Source organism: Pelophylax lessonae (genome assembly GCF_965119305.1).
Source record: "Pelophylax lessonae genome assembly, chromosome: 1".
In the NCBI taxonomy this organism is placed as follows: domain Eukaryota; kingdom Metazoa; phylum Chordata; class Amphibia; order Anura; family Ranidae; genus Pelophylax; species Pelophylax lessonae.
Window position 1 is genome coordinate 329,001,459 of NC_138768.1, and position 27,332 is coordinate 329,028,790.

Here is a 27,332-nt window from a genome sequence, read left to right on the forward strand (position 1 = left end):
AAAAAATTGAATAAAAAAATAAAAAAGCTAAAGATAGTTTTATTGAGTTAATTTTCTGTTCTTACTGTACTTTAAATTTATACTGCTATACTAAAATGTTTTATTGTTACTGTTTTCATTGTTAACCATAGTTTGCTTTGCAGATGCCGCCATTCCATCTTTTATTGTACTGTATAGTATTATAATTTAATGCTTTATTGTTACTGTGTTTTTCATTGTTAACCATAGTTTGCTTTGCAGATACCGCCATTCTACTGTTTTACTGTACTGTATACTATTATATTGCAATGTTTTATTGTTACTGCATTTTATTGTTTACCATTGTTTGCTTTGCAGGTGCACCCATCAGTTCCAGCACTGATTTGTTTATCCTGACAGCAACGGCATTTGCTCTCAACATATAGGTAAATCAATTATTGCAGCGCTGTAGGAGGTGATTTCACAACCGCAGTTAAAAAAAAGCATATATGGCGAAGCATAGGGGATGGTGTAGACACAGAGGGCGGATCTCCCCTATGCTTCGCCATATATTTTTTAACACTTTTCTTGGCTGAGATTTCTTTATCCACATCGTTTGATGTGAATGGAGGAATCTGTTAGGTTCTCTTTTTTCATTCAGCCCACAGGCTTCATGAAAAAAAAAAGAACCTTACAATTCATGCCCAACAAGGACCAGCAACATACTGGTACGTCACTGGACTTTGAGTGGTTATACCAGGATGATACCTGCAGGTTTAGGCATCATCTTGGTAACGTTTTTTACAGACGGCGGTCGGCTTTCATGTAAAAACAATCCTAGCAGCTAATTAGATGCTAGATCGCTTTTAAAAGCAGTGGGAGGGGACTCGCCCCCCTCCCCCCCTCTTCGCCCCCCCCCTCCCATCGCCTTCCACGGTTTTCTCAGGCTCTCCTGTCCCACCAGGTAACCCGAGAGTGCAGCCGGTGAGTTTTTTTTATCAAAGATGTGTAGCTAAATACACTTTGACCTAAATGTATGACAAATATTGAGTTTATTTGATATTTTTATAAGAAAAAGTAAAACATTTAATTTTTTCTCAAAATTTTTATTTTTTTTTTTATATCGCAAAAAATAAAAATCCCAGTGATGATCAAATACCACCAAAAGAAAGCTCTATTTCTGGGGGAAAAAGGACATCAATTTTGTTTGTGTACAGCATTGTATTACTGAGCAATTACCAGGTAAAATCATGCAGTGCCAAGTTGCAAAATATGGTCTGGTCATTAGGGGGGGTAAAATCTTCCTGTTCTTAAGTGGTTAAAAAAACAAAAACATGCTGGAACTTTGTTTTAACCACTTGGCGACCAGCCGCCGCACATATACTGCGGCAGGTTGGCTCTATTACATGAAACAATGTACCTTTATATAGTTTCCTGTAATAGTCAGTGGGGGCGTGAGCACTGATTTGCCAGAGGAGGAGCCAATCAGCGGGTCACCCGCGATCGCTCCCCATAGAGACAGAACGGCGGTCTGCCTATGTAAACAAGGCAGACCTCCAATCTGTCACAGATGAACACAGGAATCCTGTGTTCCTGCTAATCAGGAACACAGATCTCTATGTTCATCCAGCAAGTCCATCCCCCCACGCAGTTAGAAAGCACACCCTAGGGAAACACTTAACCCTTTGATTGCGCCTGGTGTTTACCCCTTCCCTGCCAGTGTCAGTATCAGTGCATATTTATAGCACTGATCACTGTAGTAATGTCACTGGTCCCCTCAAAAATCTGTTAGGTGTCCGATCTGTCCGCTGCCATGTCGCAGTCCTGCTAGAAATCGCTGATTGCCGCCATTACTAGTAAAAGTAAATAAAATACATTTAAAAATGCCATAAATCTATTCCCTTTTTTGTGGACGCAATACATTTTGCGCAAACCAATCAGTATACTCTTATTGGGATGTTTTTTTTACCAAAAATATGTAGCAGAATACAAATTGGCTTAAAATGATGAAAACATCATTTGATTTTAAATTTTTTTTTATTGGTTGTGTTTTATAGAAGTAAAAATGTTTTTTTTTTTTTTTTTTCAGAATTGTCTCTCTTTTTTTGTTTATAATGCAAAGAATAAAAACCGCAGAGGTGATCAAATACCACCAAAAGAAAGCTCTGTATGTGGGGGGGGGGGGGTAGACTTTGATTTTATTTGGGTACAGTGTTGCATGACTGTGTAATTGTCAGTTAAAGTAACGCAGTGCCAAATCGCAAAAAATGTCCTGGTCATTAAGGGGGAAATCCTTCCGGTCCAGAACTGGTTAAAGGCAGCAAAAACGCGGCTCAACTGTGCATTTTTGCTGTCTCTCCAACCGCACATCTAAAAAAAGCCTTCATGGGGTTTTTATGTACATGTATTTAATACCATTTTTACCCTTGCCTAAAAGAAAAGAAAAAGTAAAAATCAGTGTAAGTATATGCAGTGTTTGCTGGGTGTGCAGAGTGTGTGGCCATGTCCCCTGAAGGGCCCCCCTGTACACAGTGCAGTGTGCCCCCACCTCCTCAGCCAGAAGAGGCGTGTACAAGCTGTGCACTCGTCTGTGCACACTCAGCTCCAAGAATACAAAGGGGACACGCTGACCTTCATGTATCCTTTCCTAGAAGCCAGCTATTGCAGCTGATTGGGGCGGGGGACGTGGGAAGCTGCTGGGATTTCTTCTAATGTCACCTCTCCCCGTGTGTTCTGAGGTATTTTCCACATTTCTTGTGTGCTATCTTCCTGTACCAGGGCGGCACAGCCTCCCCCTGCTGGTACAGTGTGTGCGTGTGTGGATGGGAGTGGGCTGGTTCAGGTGCTGCTGTTGCCTCACGCTCGCAGGGCTCATAGGGGGAAGCTGTGAGCAGCACGGTGTACTGTACAGGTGCCGCCGTTTAACTTTCTAAAGGCTGAGGGGGGAGTAGGGTTAATGCGGCGGGTACACGAGCCGTGTTTTCCTCCCCTCACAATCATTAAGGCGTAAGGCAGCCTGAGGCGCTTCCCGCCACTGTTCATCTTCATGCGCTTAGCTGCTGCTCGTCCCATGAGCTCGTTTCAGCAGGTTTTCCAGCATTACTGGCAACTGAGGGGTTAACACGTAGCTGGGACCAGAAGTAACATCGCGTTCGACGTAACTACAACGGGGGAGTCTGATTGGACGTAGCTGTTATTGACGGCAGGGTGTAGCGAATCACAGGGCGCTTACGTGCGGCCAATTGGAAGCGCCGGTGTATTCAGCTCTGTGTGAGCGCTATGTACACGGCTTTCAGTAAGTCGCGTACACCCTGGAGGTCACGTGTTGTGGTGCTTAGCGTGTACCGGCCACACCTCCTGCTATTATGTTTAGATGCGCGAGAGAGTTGGGTAGCTAAGCTTGTCTGTAGCGTGAGGGATTGTGGGAGGGAATAGTGCGCTGTGTAACACGCTAATAGAATACCAAAGAGAAACGTGTGTCATAGAGAGGACTGTGTGTCATATATAATACTATTTATACGGGTCTATGGCTGCCTGCACTGAAGTACCTCAGATATTATTAACCACTTAAGGACCAGGCCTGTTTCTGACATTTGTTTACAAGTTAAAATCAGTATTTTTTGCTAGAAAATGACTTGCCAACCCTTAAACATTTTGTGTGTATATATATATATATATATACACACTTTTTTTTTTTTTTTAGTAAATACTCTGGAGAATACAATGGTGGCTGTTGCAATATTTTTTTGTCACGCGGTATTTGCGTAGCGATCTTTAAAACACAATTTTTTGGGAAAAAGTACATTTCACTGCATTTTAAAAAAACTAAACAGTAAAGTTAGCCCAATTTTCTTCTATAATGTGAAAGATAATGTTACACTGAGTAAATAGATACCCAACATGTGATGCTTCAAAATTGCGCACTCTCGTGGAATGGCGACAAACATTGGTACTTAAAAATCTTCATGGGCGACGCTTTAAACATTTCTACAGGTTACCAGTTTAGAGTTACAGAGTAGATCTATGATGAGAATTATTGCTCTCGCTCTAACAATTGTGGTGATACCTTACATGTGTGGTTTGAACATCGTTGACATATGTGGGCGCGACTTGTGTATGCGTTCACTTCTGCGCATGAGCTCGGAGAGACGTGTACTTTTTTTTTTTGCTTATTTTACTCTCTCTTTAAAAAAATATATATACTTCCTCTCTCTCTAGTTTTTTTCTCTCTAGACAGGAGTAAAGGACCTAGTTTTGGCAATTTTTTCTTTTTCAATAGAAATTTTTAGCTCCTGGATTTTTCCTATGAGATGAACAATCAACTGCCAGACTAGGCGATGGGCTGTATAATCTAGATCCAGTGGTCACCCCAGTCTGGCCATGGAGCGTGCAGACCTCAGCTCTGTGCTAGGTCAGCCGCGACATAGCCCCACTGGATAGGGGCTAGCCTGCGAGTTAAACGCCTCACGAGGTCGCATACAACCGAGTCTCGGCTCGAGTTGCAGCATTCCTCCTGGCCTATAGCCCCCCTATTTAGATGGAGCGGTGCCTGCCTGGTTCCTGGTATGGTGAGTAGGGGTTTTGGGGTGGACGTGGGCCCCTCCTTGGGACAGTCGGACCCCTGGGTTCCCCTCTTTCCTGTCAGGACCCCTCCTTGTCATCTGTCCCCCATCCTATCCCCTTCCCCCTCCACATATGTTGGGGCTGTTTGGGTAGTCTGATCCACCTCCTGGGGTGGGGGCAGGGCGCTAAGCTGGCGATTGGGGCCAGAGGGTGCGCCGCCAGTGACCGGATGATCGACTGTGCAGGGGGCGTTGTACCTGGTGGGGGCTCCTGCCAGGGTGCCCAGTCCTGCCTGGGTCTGTCCTTGAGGCCTGGGTTCCCTCCTGGGTCCCTGTAAGTCTTGTGGGGCTGCCATTTTGTTGTAGTCTGTGTGTTTCTATACACGGCAGCCATGTTTGTGTAGTCCGGCAGCCATTTTGCGGTGGTTTGCCATTGAAAATAGCTGGGGCCATGACAGTGGAATCCTGTGAATGGCGATTTCGGCGGTGCTAACTCCCGGATCCTTTCACTTCCTGATCGCCGTGGAGTGCAAATTTTTTCTGGTGGCTGCAGGTACCTGTTTCTGCTGGGTGGTGAGTCTGGTGGGGCCCTCTCCCTCTCTGCTGAGGATCGATTGGTGCTTGCATCTGGCGACTGGGTGGTGCTGCCAGCGCGGTGGGTGTTGTCCCTTACAGTGTTTTACACTTTTTATGGGATCGCCCTGGTGACTCATGGAGTCTTTGGAGCACATCTCCCTACCTGATCCCCTCTCTGAGGATGCAGGGCCCTCCGGGTCCCATCTATCGATGCACTGACAGCGGTCCTGGAGTCCTTTGTGTCCTGGGTGGAGGTGGTCTTCGGGCAACGGGCTAGCAAAAAGCGACCCCTGCCTCATTAGATCCTGAATCTGATTTGACCGCCACAAATGTAGGTCACCCTGCTGGGTCTGCAACCATGCACCTCTGATATCCTGATATCAGAATCCTCTGATAGTGAGGATGATTCGTCCACGTCTGCCACCGGATACGAAAAGGCGCTGGTGGAAGCACTGAATGTATCCATGTGTGAGACCTTGAAGATGGAGGATGCAGCTGCGGTGGAGGCGCATGTTCCATTTGGCACTCACAAGCCATCCTTTCCCTGCCTATTTTGACAGAATTGTCGCTAAAAAGTGTGGACGACCAAAGCATCCCCATAGGGTCCCTAAGCGCTTTACTAGGCGTTACCCCTATGGGGAGTCACTTCTTTTTCAAATTCCATATTTATTAAGGATAAAAAAGGCATACACAAGCAAAAAGAACAGTGAATCGAAATACATCCGAACATCAAGGAAACATCTGAGCAGAAAACAGGAATTATGCGGATATAACAGTATGCAATACAGGACGATACACAGTTATTATAAGTATCTGCAGGATAACAGGCCCCAAGGGAAGAACCCCACCCCCACCGGCATCTGTCATATGGCCGGTATACAGGAGTGAGGAGGGCATCCCACGGGATCAGCCACCCCAGCAGACCCCAAAAAGAGGCAATGACACGTATGCCGTAAGGGAATGGGAAAGATTTTCGGAGAAGACGTATAGGAGTCACTTCTTAAGAAGTGGACTGTGCCACCGGTGGTGGACGCTCCGGTTTTCAGATTGAACAAGGCAACCATGATTCTGATCAAAGAGTCCCTGGCCTTTAAAGATCCGGCTGACAGGGAGGCGGAGGCCGTTGTCTGCAATATGTACACTCTGGCTGGTTCGGCACGAGGCCGGTATTCACCATTGCCATGGTGTTCCAAACTCTGAAAACTTTTACGCCGTGATCTGGAGGAAGAACCGCTCCCCCTGCCTTTGCTGAACTGCTGCTGGTCCAGGGGCTGCAATTTATCTGGGATGCCTCATTGGATGCGGCACCCCTAGTGGCTCGGCTCTCTGTTTTGGCAGTGGTCCTTCGGGGTGTCTTTTGGCTCCATAGATGTCTGCGGACCAGACTTCTAAAAAGTCCTTGACTGATCTTCCCTTTCAAGGAGATCACCTGTTTGGAGCTACCCTGGAGGACATCATAAAAGGTCTCAGGGGGGGAGAACCTTTCTTCTGCAGGCTACTAAGAACATCCTCTGGAGGATCCAAACGAACCTGGTCTGGCAAGCTGGGAGCAGGCTTCTCCAGACCGGCGAACAAGGCTCCTTCAGCATGAAGGTGCGCCCTCGCCCGTATTGGGGGTGGGGGGACATCTTCGCTGGTTTCCAGACCCGTGGACTTCCCTGGTGCAAGACAAGTGGGTCTACTAAGTCATTCGGTCAGGCTACAAAATTGAGTTTCGCTCTTGTCCCCCGGCAAGGTTCTTCCCTTCTAACTTGTGCCTGTCCCTGGACTGCTTACAGGGTCTGTTTGGGGCGGTACAAGACCTTTTATATCAGGGGGTTGACAAATTTGCTTTGAATCTAGGAGCCAGCTTATTTGTCGAGCCCTGTCATAGGGGGCTATCCCCACGCTTACCACACTCGCCTCTGCTACACTCTACGTATACATGGGACAAGTCACTGTACCGGCAGATTCTGGCTTCGCTCTTCCTCCGCCGTCTTCCCGGTACCCCCCTTTCTGTCTCCGCTTGCCGGCTGGAAATCAGGCAAATAATAACCACACTTACCTTTTAATCAAAGGGCTCCAGATGAAGCCTGCAAAAACTTCCGTCTCTCCTCCTCTTGGGAAGGAGAAGGGCGGGCATTGAGAACAGGCAGTGGAAATTCCTTGCAGCAGTGTTAGTGACTGCTTGTCATACTCCCGGCCACCACAAGAGGGCGCCAGTTCCCAGTTGGAAGCATCTCAGTGAAGAAGGCCGAAAAGCCGGGGCCTCAATTTTCTGATGGTGCGGTAGTTCGAGCGCTCGGGGAGGCGCAAAGTGACAGGACATCTCCTGCAGTGCACCCCAGGCGCCATGTTGCTAATTCTAGTCGTTTGTCGAACCCTGTGTTACATCAAGGGGTGATTGTCCCGGTTCTGACTTCGGAATGCTTTCAGGGTTTTTACCCAAACCTTTTTACAGTTCCCTTGAAGGAAGGCAACGTGTGTCCAATCCTGGACCTCAAGGTGCTAAACTGCTTTGTACGGGTGCCGAAGTTCAGAAGGGAGTCTATTCGCACAGTGTTGGCATCCCTGCGTCAGGGGGAATTCCTCGCTGCTTACCTTCACATTCCAATATGTGCAAGTCACCAGTGCTTCCTCCGCTTTGCCGTGGGAGAGGAACATTATCAGTTTGTGGCATTACCCTTTTGTCTCGCCTCTGCTCCTCGGGTCTTCACAAAAGTGTAAGCCCCGGTGCTAGCTATGTTACGCCAACGGGGGATTCCGGTACTGGACTACTTGGACGATCTCCTTCTGCGAGTGGAGTCTCCTTCTGCTCTGGTGGAAATTCTGGAGATCACAATACAAACTCTGTGGGAGTTCGGCTGGATTCTGAATTTTCAGAAGTCTGCACTGGTTCCTTCCACAAAGCTGGGCCTGACTCTGAACTCTTAGCCAGAATGCTCCTTCCTCTGGACAAACTCCAGAAATTGCAGGCTGCAATTCATCTCCTGCTCTCAAACAGATGGTCATCCTTCCGGACTTGCATGCGGGTGTTGGGCCTGATGGCGTCTACCTTTTTGAGGCGGTTCTGTTTGCACAGTTCTATATGAGGTCCCTGCAAAGGGAGATTCTAAACAAATGGGACAAGACTCCACAGTCTCTGGACAATCAGATCCAGCTGAGTCGGGGAACCGACTGATATGGTGGCTTGGTTCTCCGGCGCCTCGGCTGGGCAAATCCTTCCTCCCCTTGTATTGGACAGTGGTCACCACGGATGTCAGCCTGTCCGGCTTGGGAGGCATCCTCGGCAAGCATTCTGCTCAGGGGATCTGGACGCTGGAAGAGAACAGACTACCGATCAATGTCTTGGAACTCCGATTGATCAGACTGTATCTGGACCATTGGACGGATCGTCTTCATGGTTGTCCAGTGCGCATTCAATTAGACAATGCCACCTTGAGAGAATAGGCCTGAATCACCATCTGTCTGATCCACCTGGAAATGGTAGCAGAAGAAGCAGACAGCCCTTTCCTTGGACGTCTGTGATCACAAAAAGAGAGTCTGACCTCCGAAAAGATTCCGTGGTTGCCAGATACACCTGAACGGTCCGAACCACATCCAGGGCATGCAATGCAAATTCCCTAGGATGAGCAGACCTGGGACACAAGGAAAGCAACACAATGTCTTCATTCAAATAGAAGTCAGAGACAACCTTAGGTAAGAGCCATGGGCATGGACGAAGAATCACCTTATCTTTATGGACTACCAAGTAGGGAGTACGACAAGATAACACCGCCAGTTCCGACACCCTACGAGCAGAAGTGATAGCCACCTTCTGTTACAGCGTCAGCAGGGGTATCCCCCGAATATTCTCAAAAGGAGGTTTCTGGAGAATGGAGAGCACCAAGTTCAAATCCCACAGCGGTAAAGGAGACCGCACTGGCGGAGTCCGGTGTCGAACCTCTTGAATGAAAGTACGCACACAGGAAAGTGTGGCCAAGGGTCGCTGAAAGAAGACCACCAAGGCAGACACCTGGCCCTTGATGGTACTCGAGACCAACTTCTGCTCCACACTTCGTTGAAGGAAAGCCAAAATCTAAGCCACCGAAGAGGGTGAACATCGATCGACTCACACCACGAAATTTACGTATGATGGCGAACTCTACTTGGGCGCTTTTAGTTCTCCTTTGGCCTTCTGTCATCAGGCATCAGTGTTGCAGGTTTGCGAGGCGGCCACCTAGTCGTCAGTGAGCACTTTCACAAAATTGTACAAAGTGGATGCTTCTTTTGGCTGCAAGGTTTTGCAGGCTGCCGTTTAGAGAGCCTGTTCCCTCTTTGGTGGTGTATTGTACAGGTTGGGCACCTGTTGTTTTTTTGTTACCTGGTTGGCTTCTTTTGTTTAGCCTGGAGTCTTTTACCCCACCCCTCATGTTTTTGGCACTGCTTGAGGACGTCCCTATGGTTCTGAATATGGAGCGCTGTGTCTGTTAGAGAATGAAAGAGAAAATAGGATTTTTTGTTACTTACAGATTCATTGACTCATTACAGTTCATTGACTGACACCGCACCCATCCCTCTGTGGAGTTTTAATACTTCTGATACTGCTTGTTACTAAACTGAAGGTCTATAGCAGAGAGGGGGATGTATACCAGCTAGGACTGCCCATGGGCGTAGCCAAGTGTTTTTTTTCTGCCTAGTGACCTACTCCTTTTTGGAGGTGATATAACCCTATGGTTCTGAATACGGAGCGCTGTGTCCGTCAATGAACTCAGAAAAATGGATTTTACAGGAAGTAACAAAAATCATATTCTTTACCATTCTATGCATTAAGATAAAAAAATAATCTGTGTGCAGCATCCCCCGCTAATACTTACCTAAGCCCGTCTTTATCCAGCGATATTGCAGGAGTGTCTAAGCTGCCTGGGACTCCCCTCCTCATTGGCTGAGATAGCACCGTGGTGCGATTGGCTCCTGCTGCTGTCAATCAAAATCATTCAGCTAATCAGGAGAGAGCGGGGGCAGGGCCGGGTCACGGCTCCGTATCTGAATGGACACAGGGAGCTGTGACTCGGCTTGAGTGCCCCTATAGCAAGCTGCTTGCTGTGGGGGCACTCAACAGGAGGGAGGGGCCAAGAGAGCTGAAGGAACACAAGAAGAAGAGAGAATCAGGGCTGCTCTGTGCAAAACTAACTGCATAGAGCAGGTAAGTATAACATGTTTATTTTTTTTCATTTATTTGTTTTTTTAAACGAGACTGTACAATCACATTAAATGGACTGTGGTGCGTTTATGTAAAACTGAAAACGCACTGAAAAATGCATAAGTGTGAACCTAGCTTTATTGTAAACACTGTTTTTTTCCTTGCACATGATTAAGTATTCTTTGTAAAGTAAAGCAGTGAACGACCTAATTTACTAAGTTCTGGAGCAACTGCACTTGCAGAGTGCGCAGTCTGTTTACCTTTAGTAAGTGCCGGTTCACACATATGCAATGTCAGAAATTGCATGTGATTTGCAGCACACTGCTCTGCAAATCACATGCAATGTCTGTGCGTTGCGAACTCAGCCATACAGATTGTATGGCTGAATTTGCATCGCATTTGGACCAAAGTCTCACAGGACCCTTTTTTTGGTCCGCACCATAATCAGATCGCATGGGTGTTCAAACCGATGCGATCTGATTCATGTCCGAACTGACAGTTCACACTGCGATATGCGAACTGATCTGGGAGTGTCATTAAATTTTTGTATTGGCTCCCTCAGCAATTCACATATGGCAGTGTGAACTGCCTGCGAGTCGAGTGCGATGCGGGAACCCGCAGTGGATTTGCAGGGTTCCCGCATTGCATATGTGTGAACTGGCACTTATTCAATCCCAATGTCTCCATAAATAGTACCTGTCACCTTCCCATGTTATCACATAGGAGGGTTTGTTAGCTCCCTTGTGATAACAATAAAGTAAAAAAAAAATGTAAAAGAAATAAGACCCAATAAATATTAAAAAAAAACATGCCCATCATCCCTGCACACACCCCATTTAAAAATTACAGCATGGGGCGAGCATGGGTATGTAAGTTTTAAATGTGCCAAACATGTAAGGTATTGTCGTGAACACTGGGGAGAGAGCAATAATTTTATGGCCATTGTTCACGGTTAACATTAAACTCAGGACCTGTGAAGGTCGCCTATGGAGAATTTGTAAAGTCAGAAGGTTTTTTATCTTAATGCATTTTTTGCATTAAGATAAAAAAAACTTCTCTGTGTAGCAGCCTCCTCAGCACCCCCTAATACTTACCTGAGATCCATCTCTGTCCAGCGATGTCCACAAGTCCCGCGTCCATCCAGGACTCTCTCTCCTGATTGTCTGGGACACGGCTGTGGCACCATTGGCGCCCACAGCCGTCAATCAAAGTCAGTTAGCCAGTTAGGAGAAAGAAGGCGGTGCCATACAGCAGCTCCGTGTCTGAATGGACACGGAGCTGCAGCTCGCCTCCCTAGCCCCCATAGCAACCTGCTTGCTGTGGGGGCACTTGATATGAGGGAAGGGCAAGGAGCAGCAACAAGGGACCCAAGAAGAGGAGGATCCAGGCTGCACAGAGGAGGTAGGTATAACCTGTTATTTAAAAAAAAAAAAAAAATCGCTTTATAGTGTCACCTATGGAGAGTTTCGGGAACTGTCGTTTTTTGCAACTCCATGGACGTGAGCAATTTTAAGACTTGACATGTTTGGTATTGGTTTACATGATTTTGATGATTAAATGCACAAATACTGAGTGATACAAAAAAATTGCAACTACCACCACTTTTTCTTTCTGGGTCTCTGTTTTCAGAAATTATATACTATTTGGGGGGTCTATAGTAATTTCTAGCAAACAATGCAGATTTAAATGTGTGCAAAAATGAAAAAAACTGCTCCGGTTGGCAAGTGGTTAAAGTGAAGGTGCAGTCACAATAAAGGCCCGTACACACGTGCAGATTGTCGGCCGAAAAGCTTCGGCTGACGACCGATCGTAGGCTTGTTAGTATGATGCTTCCGACAGCGCACTTTCGGCCGAAAAGAATCTGTCGTGCAAGCATTAAAATTTTTGTATGCCGACACCAGAGCGGCCGATTGTTCGCCAGTCAATACAGAATTCGGCCGACAGATAGCAGATTTGCAAGACTGGGCATGCTCAGAAAAGAAAAAAACACAGGGAAAGTTAACCATTACATGACATCACTTCTGCAGTCGGCTGTAGTCGGCGGACAAAATTCTTGTGCAGTCTTTTGCACTTTTCAACAGACACGACAGCCCGGGGACAAAAGACGGCCGATCGTTCGGCCAACGATCTGCACGTGTGTACGGGGCATTATATACCCCCCACCCACCTTTCAGTCGTTCACACTGGGAAACTGCTCCGTACACCTGTACAAAGGGCCGTGTTTACCCACATGAGAGACACGGGTGTTGCGTGAAGCCACGTGCAGGCAGCCTGTTAAAAGCAGCGATTAGTGGACAGTTGTACAGATCTCAAAGCATATCCCTAAATGTACATCTATGCAGGATCGATGCACGCCTCAGAATGCAGTCTGATTGCATTCTGATCCATGCATCAGCCCTACACAGAACACCTGTGCCTTTCATGCAGATAAACACGGCTTGTTGCACGTATGTACAGAACCCTATGCCTGTGTGAATGAGGCCCTATACTCACTTGTCTCCAGTCCACCAAAATATTAGGCTCCATTCACATTTGGTGTTTTGGAATCTCAGGCAGAATCGCCACGATTCTGCCCGCGATCTCAAATTGCACTGCAATTGCAAAATGCAGTTTCCAGGTGCCATTAATTTTCAATGGCATTTAAAACATGGTGCAGTTTTGCTACCATTATTGCAAAGCTTGTTGCCCAAAAGGAGCAGGAGCGTCTTTTGGGCTACAAGCTTCACATGTTGCGGTTAGCCGCAGTTTATCATGGTAAAACCTCACCATGTTTTAGGTGCCATTGAAAATGAATGGCACCCAAATCTGCGTTTTGTGATTGCAGTGCGATTTGGGATTGGGGCTACAATTCTGCCTGAGATGCAAAAAAATGTGCATTTATTTTTTTCCTTATCCTTTAAACTTATTCTTTAACTCTATTACTATTTGCCTGCCTTATAAATTTTTTTAGGGCATGAATTTTTTAAAATTATTTATTTTACTATACTTGGATCTGACAATTACCATAATAAAAAGAGGCACACTGCTATCTGCAGTCTACAGTGGCACCTGCATGCTTAAAGCGATATAAAACCCAAAACGAAAAATGTAATATATTGCAATTTACCAATCTTCAGATGTGGTGACTGCATTAGTATTATTTTTTCCTCTTTTTTCACCTGGTGATCTGGCCAGTAACACACCTCCTGTATTATGAGTGCCTTCCTTCTGGATGAAGGAGCACCGCAGACAGCAGCATTGTCAGTCTCGGGGGAGGGGAGTGTTAACCACTTAAGCCCCGGAGGATTTTTGCGATACGGCACTGTGTGACTTTAACAGACAATTAGTATTTGATCACCTGTGCGATTTTTACTTTTTGCGCTATAAACAAAAAAAGAGCGAAAATTTTGAAAAAATAACAATATTTTTCAAATTTTTTTATATGAAATCCCCCCCCCCAAAAAAAAATTGTAGAAATCAAAATGTTTTCTGCTACATATTTTTGGTAAAAAAAATCGCAATAAGCGTATTTTGATTGGTTTGCGCAAAAGTTATTGCATTTACTAACTAAGGGAAAGATTTATATAATTTTCATTGTTTGTTTTTTTTTTTTTTTTAGCGAGTAATGGCGGCGATCTGCGATTTTTTTTTTTTTTTTTTTGCGGGACTGCGACATTGCGGCGGACAGATCGGACCCTTGACTGACATTTTTGACACTTTTGGGGGTACCAGTGACATTACTACAGTAATCAGTGTTATACATATGCACTGTTACTGTAAAAATGACACTGGCAGGGAAGGGGTTAACTTTATTAGAGAGCGAGGACTGAAAGCATTATATCCTCACTGAGCTCACTGAGAGGAGGCGGGGCGGAGGCGGGGCAGAGAACGGCCTGAATACAATGCATACAGTACAACTCACTGAGAGGAGGCGGGGCGGAGGCGGGGCAGGTCACGGCCTGAATACACACAGTACAGCTCAGCTCCTGGGTAATACTGCGAGATTTCTGGAATGGAATATATCCCAGCACACACTGCGAATCGCCGAATGACGTCATCGCTGTTTGGACCCGGAAGTGAGGAGAGGAGGAATAAAGCAGAATTTAAGGTAGTTACTAGCAAAAAAAAAAAAAAAAGTTTCCATTGGTAAAAGTCATTTTAAAGGGGAATTACATAGATCTAAAGTTACGAAAATGGGTGGAACTCCACTTTAATATGTACTCCAATAAAGCAGCCCAGCCCATTTATTTATCTAAAAACCAGACCTGCACCATTTTTTCCATTATAACACATGGTAGTGCAGTACTGGGCATTATGGTGCACTGTGACATCGATGCATTCATGCAGTGTGGAACACGGGGACGTGGCACACATTCCTGTGCGATCTGATGTGAACCAGTCCTTGGGCCCTGTTCACATCTTAGTGACTCAGAATCTTGGGCAGAATCGCACAATTCTTCCTGTAATTCTGGATCATCCTAAAATTGCAGCAAAACACACAGCATTCTTAATGGCACCCCAAATGTGCTAAAAAAAAAAAACAGGTAAAAAATGTGCCAAATCGAGCAGTCCAAAAACATCAATTGAATGGTGTCTCTCCAAAAACCGCCCAAAAATAGGCACCATTCTTGCATCACTGGATGTGAATGGGGCCTTATACTTTAAATATGCAAGACTGAAAGCCTTGTATTCATAGGACCATTGACCTCTTTGATGAAATCTAAATCTTCTTATCATTTATAGCAGGAGTACATATATAAATGAAGATTTTCAAACCTGTTGCCTGCATTTTTCTCTTGACAAAAGCAACGTTTATTGTTTTTGGAATGATATGCTGATCTACACTGAGTTGCTTTTTTAGATTGTGGTATTCAAATAATATTCAAAGAGGAAAAACAACTTCATTTCGTGCGCCTAAACTGTTGTTTTCCTAAGTTGATTTACTGATGTTTTCTTAACCTGCCATCACAGATTTCTCCCAGAAACTTCAGCCATCTGAACATTTCAATAATTCATCATGGCACCAATTCTTCCACAAGAAGGCAACAAGTGTAAATGAAAACAGCAGCATAATTCCTTCAAGACTTCCAATACTTCTAAATAAAGGAGCTGGGATTTAGAAAAGAAATTTCTGTTTGGGGAAAACATAAATCTTGTGGGATGTTTTTCTAGCTTGAGAGTATGAGTAGCAAATATTCCCAGAAGAAACTGTGACAATCATAAAAAACATATTAAGAACATATTAAATAATACATCACAGAGACAGATGATAAACCATAGAAGCGCCTTACTTGGACTTGAATTATTTAGTTGTAATATTCCATTTCATATGCAGTCACCGAAAACCTAATAATGGAGGGTTTCTAGGTTGTGTGTTACTCAAATATTTGTTTTGCTCCAGGTTTCCATGCTATAGCCAAAGTAACCAATACTAAGTTTGGTTAGTTTGGGTTATAACTTAAGCAGAGCAGTTTTACAGTGAAGTGAACGTTTAGGCTGTTTGAGAATATGTCCTTTAGTGCCACCATCCTTTTCACTCCTCCGTCAGGGCAAAATGATGACAAATGTGGATGCAAAACTGAAAGCACTCAAGGTGGCTCTGTGATTGTTGATGGACCAACTCCAGTTACGGTTACTGGACAAGGAGTTTCGGTACAAGGATGTGATCAGCTTCTGCATCTTATCTATCAGCGTGTGGAGAAAGCAGTGGGACTTGCCGAAGCTGCTCTTAATGTGGCCAAAGCGAACAGTAGTTTACTGACCCAACTACAGGATGAAGTGAGCAGTTTAAGGAATATGCATGAAAGGTCAGAGAGACCAAAGTCACCTGATAACATTGCAAGATGTAAGTTGTCAGAAGAGGAAGAAGTTGAAGAGATCAGAGGAGTGCAGGTTGTCATAGAGGAGCTCAGACAGCTGGGTGCAGCATCTGCATCATTAGTTCCTGGACTCCATCCACCAACGCTGGAAAGGACAAAAGAAAGTTGCTTGCCTACGTGTCCTCCAAATGAGACGCAATCCCTTCTAAGTCCCATTCATATGCCGGTAAGTGAAGATATTCATCCATTAAGAGATACATTGCAATACATATGTTTAGGTCCACCTGACTTGGATTTGTGCCATTAGTCTTCAAACCAGTCCATAGAAAATGTACTGACCGGACTTGAATAAAACAGTTTGAATCCAGTTAATCTCGATTCATCACAAGGGGAAGAGTAGATCAACCAAATTAGTAAGAGAACAGATTTAAGGGGCATACAGGGGTTGGAGATTTTTTTTTTTATATAACTATGGTATCAAAGGAGATACAAGGAAACAAAACTTAGTGTACATAATCCTGAATCCTTCATTACGGCAGCGTGAGTTTTTATATAGTACGGTATACTGTGTGGTGATATAGTACAATCTGAACATTGACATTGAGCATATATAACTGTTTATTAATTTGGGGTGTCCTATATGTGGAACTCAAATAAATATAGCCAAAAGATGGCTACAGCACAATACTATAGTTCTGGGAGGGCTTCCATAATCATCTTCCCAGAACCCACACTTTTGCACGCCTCCAGTGGCGCACATCGGGCACTCTATGTGACACAGCTGATCAGGGTAAAGGGCCAATCACAGCGGCTCTTTACCATGTGATCAGCTGTGTCCAATCACAGCTGATTACATGTAAACAGACTTGCTGGTTATCGGTAGTCCTTTCCTCAAGTGCTGTGTCTGTGCGAGGAAAAGAGTGCCAATAACTGGCAAGCCTGTCAGTATTGTTGATACAATTTATTTTCCTGGGAGGGAGGGCGGGGGGGTTTAGCCTTGGTCACAATAATTAAGCAGCATGCCTGCCATGTTGTGACAAGTTGTGGATGTGTCAAAATTGGAAGGGGCTTAAAACTTCAAGCTACTCCCTGCGTATCCAAAAATATGACACTCCACCATTACATATGCCTTTCTGCACACAGCCTACCTAGAAAAAGAATTTCACTGACAGTCCTCACTGAGAAAACAGCATCTATTGAACAATATGGTATAAATAGTGCAGGGGTCAGGTGTATGTCCTATACAGTCTAGCATCTGCAGTCCCCATTAGGCAGAATTCTACTGGCAGAAAATCCCTGTGACAGCAAACAAGTATAAAAAGGCCAAAGGCCTCTCGCCACGATGATACTGAAGATGACCTCCTGATGGCGATCAATCTCACATACCCTAACTAGGTGAGAGGTAGCCAGCAATGCTCTGGGCCTCCCTCTCAAACCTGGTATCCACGTGGTCCTCTGGCTCAACAGCCCATTCTTTGAAGGCCAATCCTGTAGGCTGGATGGAGGTGGAAGGGCAGGGCAGGCCACACTATCCCTATAGCACAATGGAGGGGTTAGAGCTTCCTCTATGTTCCTTTGCCAATAGATGTGTTCACTGTCAGCGCTAAATAAACTGTATGTAGCATGAGCTACATACAGTATACAGCACTGTGCTCCAGCAGCGGGACAGGAATTTCCCACCTGCTGCTATAACAAAATCGAGTTGGGCTGCCCGTTGTGCAGCCATTCACAGGAAGTCTTGTATTTTATCAGCAATTACAAGGCTTTCTCTGACTGGTTGAGGTGGGGATTGTGACCTCAACGGTGTGGTGTTTCCATTCAAAAAGCCCCTTCAGCTCTCAAAAAGCTGTGGCCAGTGGACATCACGTCCCCACTAACTGCTACACGAAACGACGTACACTCACGTCGTTTCGCGTAACAGAGCCGTCCTGCAACAGTATAACTACGGCGGCAGGTCGGCAAGTGGTTAAAAAAAATTTAGTTTTTCTTGTTTATTTAAATATCCCTTGTGACAGTAATAGACAGTGACAGGTACTCTTTATGGAGGTATCTGGGGTCCAAAATCTGCGTTTTTTAATACGTTAAAATCTTCAGTTTTGGCTCCCAAATAAACTGTTAGTGACGTTGTTACGCCACTTCGAGGTTACTACATCGGAGACCCGATCAAAGCCGATTCCAGCTTTGTTCCGGGTCTCTCGGTGGGACGGGAGACCTAGGTGGAGCAGCGGGAGGAAGGGGGGGGGCCTCCCCTCTCGCTGCTGTGCTCACGGCAGAACAGCTGCTTAGCCACATCGGTTGCTAGTACAACCACTTCCTCAAAATTATGTACAGGTATGTAATTTTGCGGGAAGTGGTTTAGAGCCCATTCACACTAGCGCGGCACGTCTCTGTACTACTTCGGGGGCGACTTGTGAAGTCCCGTGCACCGCGACTTCGGCGCGACTTGCATGGACTTCATATTAAGAATGTCTATGCAAGTCGCTCCAAGGTCGCTCCGAAGTAGTACAGGACCCTTTTTCTAAGTCGGAGCGACTTGTGTCGCTCCTATTAGAACGGGTCCTGTAGCAGTCAATGGACCGCGACTTGTCAGGCTGTCAAGTCGCCTGACAAGTCACGGTAGTGTGAATGGGGGCTAAAGGTTTTTTTTTTTTTTTTTTTAAAAACATGTTATACTTACCTGCTGTGTGCAATAGTTTTACACAGCGGAGCCCCGATCCTCCTCTTCTTGCACCCACAGCAAGCCTCTTTGGGGCAAAGCATTCTCTTATCAGACGAGGTTAGGAGGCATGATATCAATGCATCAGGGCAGCCACTCAGCACAGGACCTGGAAGAAAGTAGAGATCACTGGAGTAGTGGTTTCTGTTTCAGTTACTTCCAACGGCTTTGGTCGGGTATAATATATACTTACAGTCAGGTCCATAAATATTGGGACATCGACACAATTCTAATCTTTTTGGCTCTATACACCAATGCAATGGATTTGAAATGAAACAAACAAGACGTGCTTTAACTGCAGACTTTCAGTTTTAATTTGAGTGTATTTACATCCAAATCAGGTGAACGGTGTAGGAATTATAACAGTTTGTATATGTGCCTCCCACTTTTTAAGGGACCAAAAGTAATGGGACAGATTAACAATCATAAATCAAACTTCAACTTTCTAATACTTGGTTGCAAATCCTTTGCAGTCAATTACAGCCTGAAGTCTGGAACACATAGACATCACCAGGCCCTGGGTTTCATGCCTGGAGATGCTCTGCCAGGCCTCTACTGCAACTGTCTTCAGTTCCTGCTTGTTCTTGGGACATTTTCCCCTCAGTTTTGTCTTCAGAAAGTGAAATGCATGCTCAATTGGATTCAGGTCAGATGATTGACTTGGCCATTGCATAACATTCCACTTCTTTCCCTTAAAAATCTCTCTGGTTGCTTTTGCAGTATGCTTCAGGTCATTGTCCATCTGCACTGTGAAGCACCGTCCAATGAGTTCTGAAGCATTTGGCTGAATATGAGCAGATAATATTGCCTGAAACACTTCAGAATTCATCCTGCTGCTTTTGTCAGCAGTCACATCATCAATAAATACAAGAGAACCAGTTCTATTGGCAACCATACATGCCCACGCCATGACACTACCACCACCATGCTTCACTGATGAGGTGGTATGCTTTGGATCATGAGCAGTTCCTTTCCTTCTCCATACTCTTCTCTTCCCATCACTCTGGTACAAGTTGATCTTGGTCTCATCTGTCCATAGGATGTTGTTCCAGAACTGTGAAGGCTTTTTTAGATGTTGTTTGGCAAACTCTAATCTGGCCTTCCTGTTTTTGAGGCTCACCAATGGTTTACATCTTGTGGTGAACCCTCTGTATTGACTCTGGTGAAGTTTTCTCTTGATTGTTGACTTTGACACACATACACCTACCTCCTGGAGAGTGTTCTTGATCTGGCAAACTGTTGTGAAGGGTGTTTTCTTCACCAGTGAAAGAATTCTTCGGTCATCCACCACAGTTGTTTTCCATGGTCTTCCGGGTCTTTTGGTGTTGCTGAGCTCACCGGTGCCTTCTTTCTTTTTAAGGATGTTCCAAACAGTTGATTTGACCACACGTAATGTTTTTGCTATCTCTCTGATGGGTTTGTTTTGTTTTTTCAGTCTAATGATGGCTTGCTTCACTGATAGTGACAGCTCTTTGAATCTCGTATTGAGATTTGACAGCAACAGATTCCAAATGCAAATAGCACTCTTGAAATTAACTCTGGACCTTTTATCTGCTCTTTATAAATGGGATAATGAGGGAATAACACACACCTGGCCATGGAACAGGTGAGCAACCAATTGTCCCATTACTTTTGGTCACTTTAAAAAGTGAGAGACACATATACAAACTGTTGTAATTCCTACACCGTTCACCTGATTTGGATGTAAATACCCTCAAATTAAAGCTGACAGTCTGCAGTTAAAGCACATCTTGTTTGTTTCATTTCAAATCCATTGTGGTGGTGTATAGAGCCAAAAAGATTAGAATTGTGTCGATGTCCCAATATTTATGGACCTGACTGTAGTTACAACATGCATTGGTCCAAGCTGGAACAATATAACTTTGTATAAAATACCTGGAATTTAAATTGCCCCCCGAATTACAGCACTGGTGTCACTGAATCCAATAATAACCCACAGCATTGGTATCAGTTAATGCAATAATAACCAGCAGCATTGGTGTCAGTGGATGCAAAATAATCCTCAGTACTAGTGTCAGTGGACGCATTAATAACCCCCAGTATTGGTGTCAGCGGATGCAATAATAACTCCCAGCATTGGTGTCAGTGGATGCAGTAATAACACCCAGCATTGGTGTCAGTGGATGCAATAATAACTCCCAACATTGGTGTCATTGAATGCAATAATAACCTCCAGTGCTAGTGTCAGTGGAAACCTTAATAACCCCCCAGCATTGGTGTCTGTGGATGCAATAATAACCCCCAGCATTGGTATCAGTAGACACATTAATAATCCCCAGTATTGGTGTCGGTGGACAAATTAATAAACCCCCTCCATTGGAGTTGGTGGACACATTAATAACCCCCAGCATTAGTGTCAGTGAATGCAATATTAACTCCCAGCTTTGGTGTCAGTGAACGCGTTAATAACCCCCAGCGCTAGTGTCAGTGGACGCATTAATAAAACCTGTGCTAGTTTCAGTGGACGCATTATTAACGGCCAGCATTGGTGACCGTGAATGCAATAATAACCCCCATCGCTAGTGTCAGTGGATGCAACAATAACCCCTAGCATTGCTGTCAGTGGACGCAATAATAACCCCCAGCATTGGAGTCTGTGGATACAATAACAAACCACAGTACGAGGCAGTGGGTGCAATAATAACCCCCAGCATTGGTGTCAATGGGCGCAATACTAAACCCCAACACTGGTACCACTGGATGGAATAATAATCTCTTGCATTGGTGTCAGTGGACGCAATAAAAAACCCCAGAATTGGTGTCAGTGGATGCAAAAATAACCCCTAACATCGGTGTCAATACTTCTAGCCCCCAAACTACCACGTTGGTGGTCAGTGGAATTGAAATGCAATGCAGGGGAGGTTGGTTAACTTTTGCTGGATGACCACAAATGCAGAAGGGGGGGTGGTGGGTTTAAATTTCACTGATATGACCACCAATGCTTAGTGGGTGGGTGATGGGGGGGATTAACATTCACACCCATTGACCACCAATGGTGGGGGGGGGGGCAGTGACAGTGAAAGTAAACCCCCATCCTGCATTAGTGGTCATGGAAACGACATTTGAACCCACTTCCCCCTTTTGCATTTGTGGTCATACAGCGAGTTAACCCACCTCCCTGCACTGGTGGTCATGAGGGGGTTACATTTGAATGCCGCTCATTCCCAGCCTCCTCCACTGCCCAATTGATTATCTCTTTCCTGATCAGAGCCTCCTACGCTGCTCTCTCTCTCTCTCTCTCTCCAGACTGGGACTTTGCCTGTACTGTAGGCGGAGATAACTCCACCCACAGTACAGTGTTCCTTTCATTGCTGGGTGCTGGAGAGCGCTCCAGTACCCGACATCTTACTGCATATTCTGGGAGTCTGTAAGTTCTGGGTACAGCACAAGGGACATTACTGCTGTCCCATGGTTCGGATGGGACATAAGTTGGGATGCAGCCACCGTGGGATAGCTGCCAAGTATGCGGTCTCTCTGCACTGTATATCAGTGCGTTGAGGAGACAGGGTGCTGTGCGGCTCCCGCGGCTGAAAGGCTACACTAGCCTAGCTGCGGCACTGTAGATGGTCGCTCTGGGGGGGGGAGGGTGAACCCCCCCTGACCCCTCCTCCTTATCTACGCCCATCAGTGCAGCTCATTAGTGCCCATCAGTGCAGCCTCACCAGTGCGGCCTCATCAATGCCCATCAGTGCAGCCTCAACAATGACTTCAGTGCAGCCTCATCAGCACACATCAGTGAAGAAAAAAAATATTTATTCACAAAATGTTATAATAGAAACTAAAAAAAACTTTATTCATTTTCTTCAAAATTTGGGGTCTTTTTCATTTATTTAGCAAAAATAAAAACCTCAGTACTAAATAAATACCACCAAAAGAAAGTTCATTGTCTCAAAACAATGACAACAATTTCATTTGTGTACAGTGTCCCACTGCAATTGTCATTCAAAGTGTGACAGCGCTGAAAATTGGCCTGGGCAGGAAGGGGGTGAAAGTGCCCGGTATTGAACTGGTAAATTCACCAGCTACAGTATTTGTAGCTGCTAACTTTTCATTTTTAAAATAATGGGTGAAGTTCCTGGTGCCAGTGAAGTCCATGCTTTCAAAACATTTGATGTACTAAGTCTGTTCACTTGCAATCAAATGTTCCCTTACTTTAGTGAAGGAGGTGAAGCTCTGCTGATTTCCATCATCCAGTTATGCAAGCAGAAATACTGTGTTATTTACCTTGCTCCTAATTTTCTTTTTCTTCGGGACAATTCCTTTGCAAAGTAAACAGACTATTTGCCTTTAGAAAATCGACCCCAAACTATCAAAGAACTAGAAACGACTTTATTAACAGGCAGTTTTTAAGACACTGCAGCATGTGTGCGTTGTAAAGCAAAGCTTCACTCGGATTGCTTTGGGGAAAAGTATAGTCATTTTGTCATGAACAGTTAACTTATCAGATTATTGCAATTTGCCGTCTTAATTCTTTAATGCTGCCTTTACCCAACACATTTAGTTCCTTATAGGTTATAGACTTTACTGGAGGTTTCTGACAACGCTTGTCAAAAGCTTGTGCCAACATACTTGATTACACAAGTAGCTTCTAGTCTTATGACCTAAACTAGGAATGGCTGGAAGCAAATGTCTGAAATTCTTGTATGCACAAAATGAATTGCCATCAAGATTTGGAATCAGGATTTTTTAGTTAAAGCATGTCAAGGGCATTAGCAAAATGGCAAATCTTCATTTGACAGAAGGCATAATGTGAATTTGAAGGGGGATGCATGAATATTGTTATTACTAAATACTGACTTCTTTTTATTGGGGTGATGACTATAATTAACAGGTGAAACATAAGCGATCTACCGTTATTTTCTGCATATCTGTCATTTGATAGGAAATAATTAGTCCATTGATGTATACTGATTTCAAGATGCACATATACACTTGACCTTTTATATCTTACAAGGAATAATGAGCAATGGACTTAAAGTGACTGTAAAGTCTCGTTTTTCTTCCTATAAAAATAACAAACATGTTATACCTACATCCTCTGTGCAGTTGATTTTGCACAGGGAAGCCGGAATCTTCCTCTTCTGGGGTCCCTCTTCTGTGCTCCTGTCCCCTCCCTCCTGTTCAGTGCCCCCACAGCAAGCAGCTTGCTATGGGGGCCCCCTAGCTGAGTCACAGCTCCCTGTGTCCATTCAGACACGAAGCCCCGACCCGCCCCGCCCCCTCTGCTGGGGAAAGAAGAACATGTATTTTTTAACATTTTTAGACTTCAGTTGTGCTTAAAAAGCCAAACTCTTAGCCTAGGTTCTAGGGATCGACCGATTATTGGCAAAGCCGATATATCGAGGGCCGATCTGCACTTTCCCTGCTATATCGTAATCGGCCCCTGAGGTTACCAATATTGTCGATATTTCGGGAAAGTGCTGCACTGGAGCGATGAGTGCAGCTAGATGCATCACCCCGGTACCGGCGTCCATAGCCGACAGTCGGCTGTCTTGTAATGACAACCACTCGGCTGTCATTACAAGGAGCGGGAGGGGAGGGGAATGACCGCATTCAAAACAGCCAAACTTGGGATTTTGAATGCTTTTAAGTGCAGAGGAGTGGTTTGGGGGTCTTTTAGACCCCCAGATCCCTCCACAAAAGTACCTGTAAAAAAATAAAAAATACATTTTTTTTAAATGTCCGAAAATATCGGCAGATATGGGCCGATACCTATATGCATTGGCCAAAATATCGGTATCGGCAATGAAACAAACGATATCGGTTGATCACTACTAGGTTCACACCTTAGCGGGTTTTCATGGGCACGGCCGCCCATTCATTTGAATGAGCCTCTCTGCCTGCATTTTCCACCGAAAAAAGGTGCATGCACCTTTTTCACAACACGGCCGCTGAAAAATGCACCATGCAATTTCCCTGCAGTTCCCATACCCACAAACCCGCTGTGGGTTGAGTTGCGTGAGGGTGCCATTAAGAATGAATCTCGACAGAACAGCGTGATTTGGCTGCAGGTGGTTGTGAATGCTGAAACAGCTGTGATTACTTGCAACCACCGCTCATGTGCAGTCAGATGTGAACCTAGCCTTAGAGCTGAAAACACCATTGCAACAGGGTGCATTAACATGAGTGTTATTGTGTTACTTATGTGCTCGTGTGCTGCAGTGTTTTTTACTTTGAATGGCATCCCAATGCTTAAAGGAGAAGTTTTCAGGGTTTTTTTTTTAGAAATCATACTTTTTCTAGGTGGATACAGCATTGGTCCAACGCTGCATCTGTTCTCTGCATGCTCTAAGACTGAGAACGAAGCGATATAACACTGCTGATCGCTCAGTTCTTGGTGCTCCGTGAGCAGAGAGCTATGGCTGTCAGTCACTGGCTCTCTGATCTGTCCCCCGCCTCCCCCGTGCTCACAGGAGGGCTAGGCTGTGGAGGGAGCATGAGCGGCTAGCTCGGGCTCTCAGTGTCTCGCTGGGAGGGTGAGCTGAGTGTTGGTCCCTGTATCTGCGTGGATACCAACCATATGGTTGGGATCTTTTTAGAGCCTGGATCAGCTCTGTGATGTCAGCTGACTGCTAAAAAATGGGTCACAGGAGTGCAGAACATACTGCTTTCCCGTGATTCACAGGAGAAGTACAGCCAAAAGAGCTTTGGCTGTACTTCTCCTTTTAGGTAACCCAGTTCCAACAGACATGCGTTGCAGCACAACATACAGTAACACACTTTTGTGCTTCATGGTGTACTGCATCAGAAAAATGTCCCATATCCATTTTTGATCCATTTTTGTGCTTTGGCAGCCTATTAAAAATAAATGGGCTTTAATGCAATGCGTGTTAAAGTGCAACACAACACACAGGAACAGAGATGTGTGAATTCAGCCCTATAATGTATCTAAATCAGAGAACAAAAATTGATAATATTGCAGCTTTCAGCTCCTTAGATGTGGTGGTCGCATTCATTTTCTTTTTTCACCCTTTTTTCCTTTATTAAAATCTCAAAATCCTGCTATTCACTCACTTTCTGCCCTAAGGTGACAACTGTACTGGACAGCGGACTGTTCAGATCCGTCTGTCCTGTTCAGGCAGATCTGAACGGATGCCCCATGCATCTCTATGGGGCATCGGATGTCAGCAGAGACATGTCCGCTGACCTCCGATCCGTCAAATCCAGGCGGATGGAAACCCTATTTTCCATTCGTCTGGCGGATCGGATGAGAATGAACGGACAATCTGTTCTCATCTGATTCCCCCATATAGAAGAATGGGGATCTGACAGCTCTGTCTCCGCACACAGCGCGGAGACACAGCTGCCATCCGCCTGCTCATCGGGGGGATCGGCGGAGCGATCCCCCGCTGAGAAAAACGGAGTCTGCCGACGGACTACCGTGTGTGAAAGGGGCCTAACAGTTCATGATGGAGCAAATATGATACATTTATTGTTCGAGTTTACATATAATTTTAATAAGGTAACCAAATTCTGAACAAACGTATGTTATAGAAGAATGTATGATCAAATGTATTTTCCGAAATGTGTGCTTATTTACCAGATTGAAATGTTACCTAAATATTATCCTGACACCATTTGATGGCTTGGCATGACAATTTGTATGTGAGTGTAAACAGGGCTGGCTGTGTTCCTTTTACACTTGCAGCAGTTAACCAAAACCCAATATAGTGACGCATAGGTTTTAGCTCCTTGCTCAGTGGCCTCGTATTCCTTTGGCTTAATGCCCCCTCTGCAGCCTGCCATGTGTATGTGTACATAATATATCAACTCACAGCCTGTGTATGCTTAGTCTCCATTCAACTTCACTCCAGTGGGAGACGCAGTCTGTCACTTTTAATAGGGACAGCTTCTGTTTGCAGTAATTCTGGCAGGTGTATTATCTTCATACCATCTGTTGTGTGCATGCTCAGTGCCTATGTTTTCCCACCACCAGTCATCTATCTGTATATTAACACAGTAGCTGCCATTAGGAGTTCTATTTTTATTTTTTAATTTTTTTTTATTCTACTCAATTGGGATATTGTGTATAACTGCATTACGACATTGGTTTTATTCTTTCAGGCTATTGATGATTTTTTAACTCCAGAATCAACAGCCCAAAGGATTTTGCCACCCAACTTTGTGAAGCCAGTGACTGATTCACGTCCTCTTAGGGAAACCGTGGAAGTTCTAAATGAAGCAACTCCTCCAATTATAAAGGCAGCACATTCCCATCTTTTAATACAGAAGGATGGCTCCCTTAGTCCTGGTGGCTTGATTATGGCAGAGACTTCTCCAGATGCTACAGAGATGAGGCCTCCCATGTCGCCACCATTTGTGGCGTATTATACTGGCACAAGCTCTCGCCAACGAAGCCATGGCCAGAAATGTTCTAGAAGAAAACGAGACCTAGTTTTGTCTGTAAGTATGTATAATGTATTTGTGAGAAATCATCATATTTGTCTTACTGAGTAAAAAAAATACATTAACTGCAAACAGTCATTTTATTATATTTAGGATCTTTAAAGTGGACCTTTCAGCAATTTTTAAAATCTACA

At 44.8% G+C, this 27,332-nt stretch overlaps 1 protein-coding gene across 2 annotated transcripts in view; it reads left to right on the forward strand.

Annotated features, from left to right (window-relative positions):
- Positions 1-2,464: 2,464 nt before the first annotated feature.
- Positions 2,465-27,332, forward strand: part of LOC309568216 (uncharacterized protein C14orf93) — a 54,273-nt gene continuing 29,405 nt past the window's right edge. Inside the window, exons 1-3 of one of the 2 annotated variants that reach the window (XM_082273866.1) lie at positions 2,465-2,595; positions 15,208-16,281; positions 26,857-27,195. In XM_082273866.1, the coding sequence (XP_082129992.1) occupies positions 15,745-16,281; positions 26,857-27,195 (876 nt within the window). In that variant the 5' untranslated portion in view covers positions 2,465-2,595; positions 15,208-15,744. Of the gene's footprint in view, positions 2,697-15,207; positions 16,282-26,856; positions 27,196-27,332 lie in introns of both variants that reach the window. The other variant, XM_082273867.1, reaches the window with a different exon arrangement.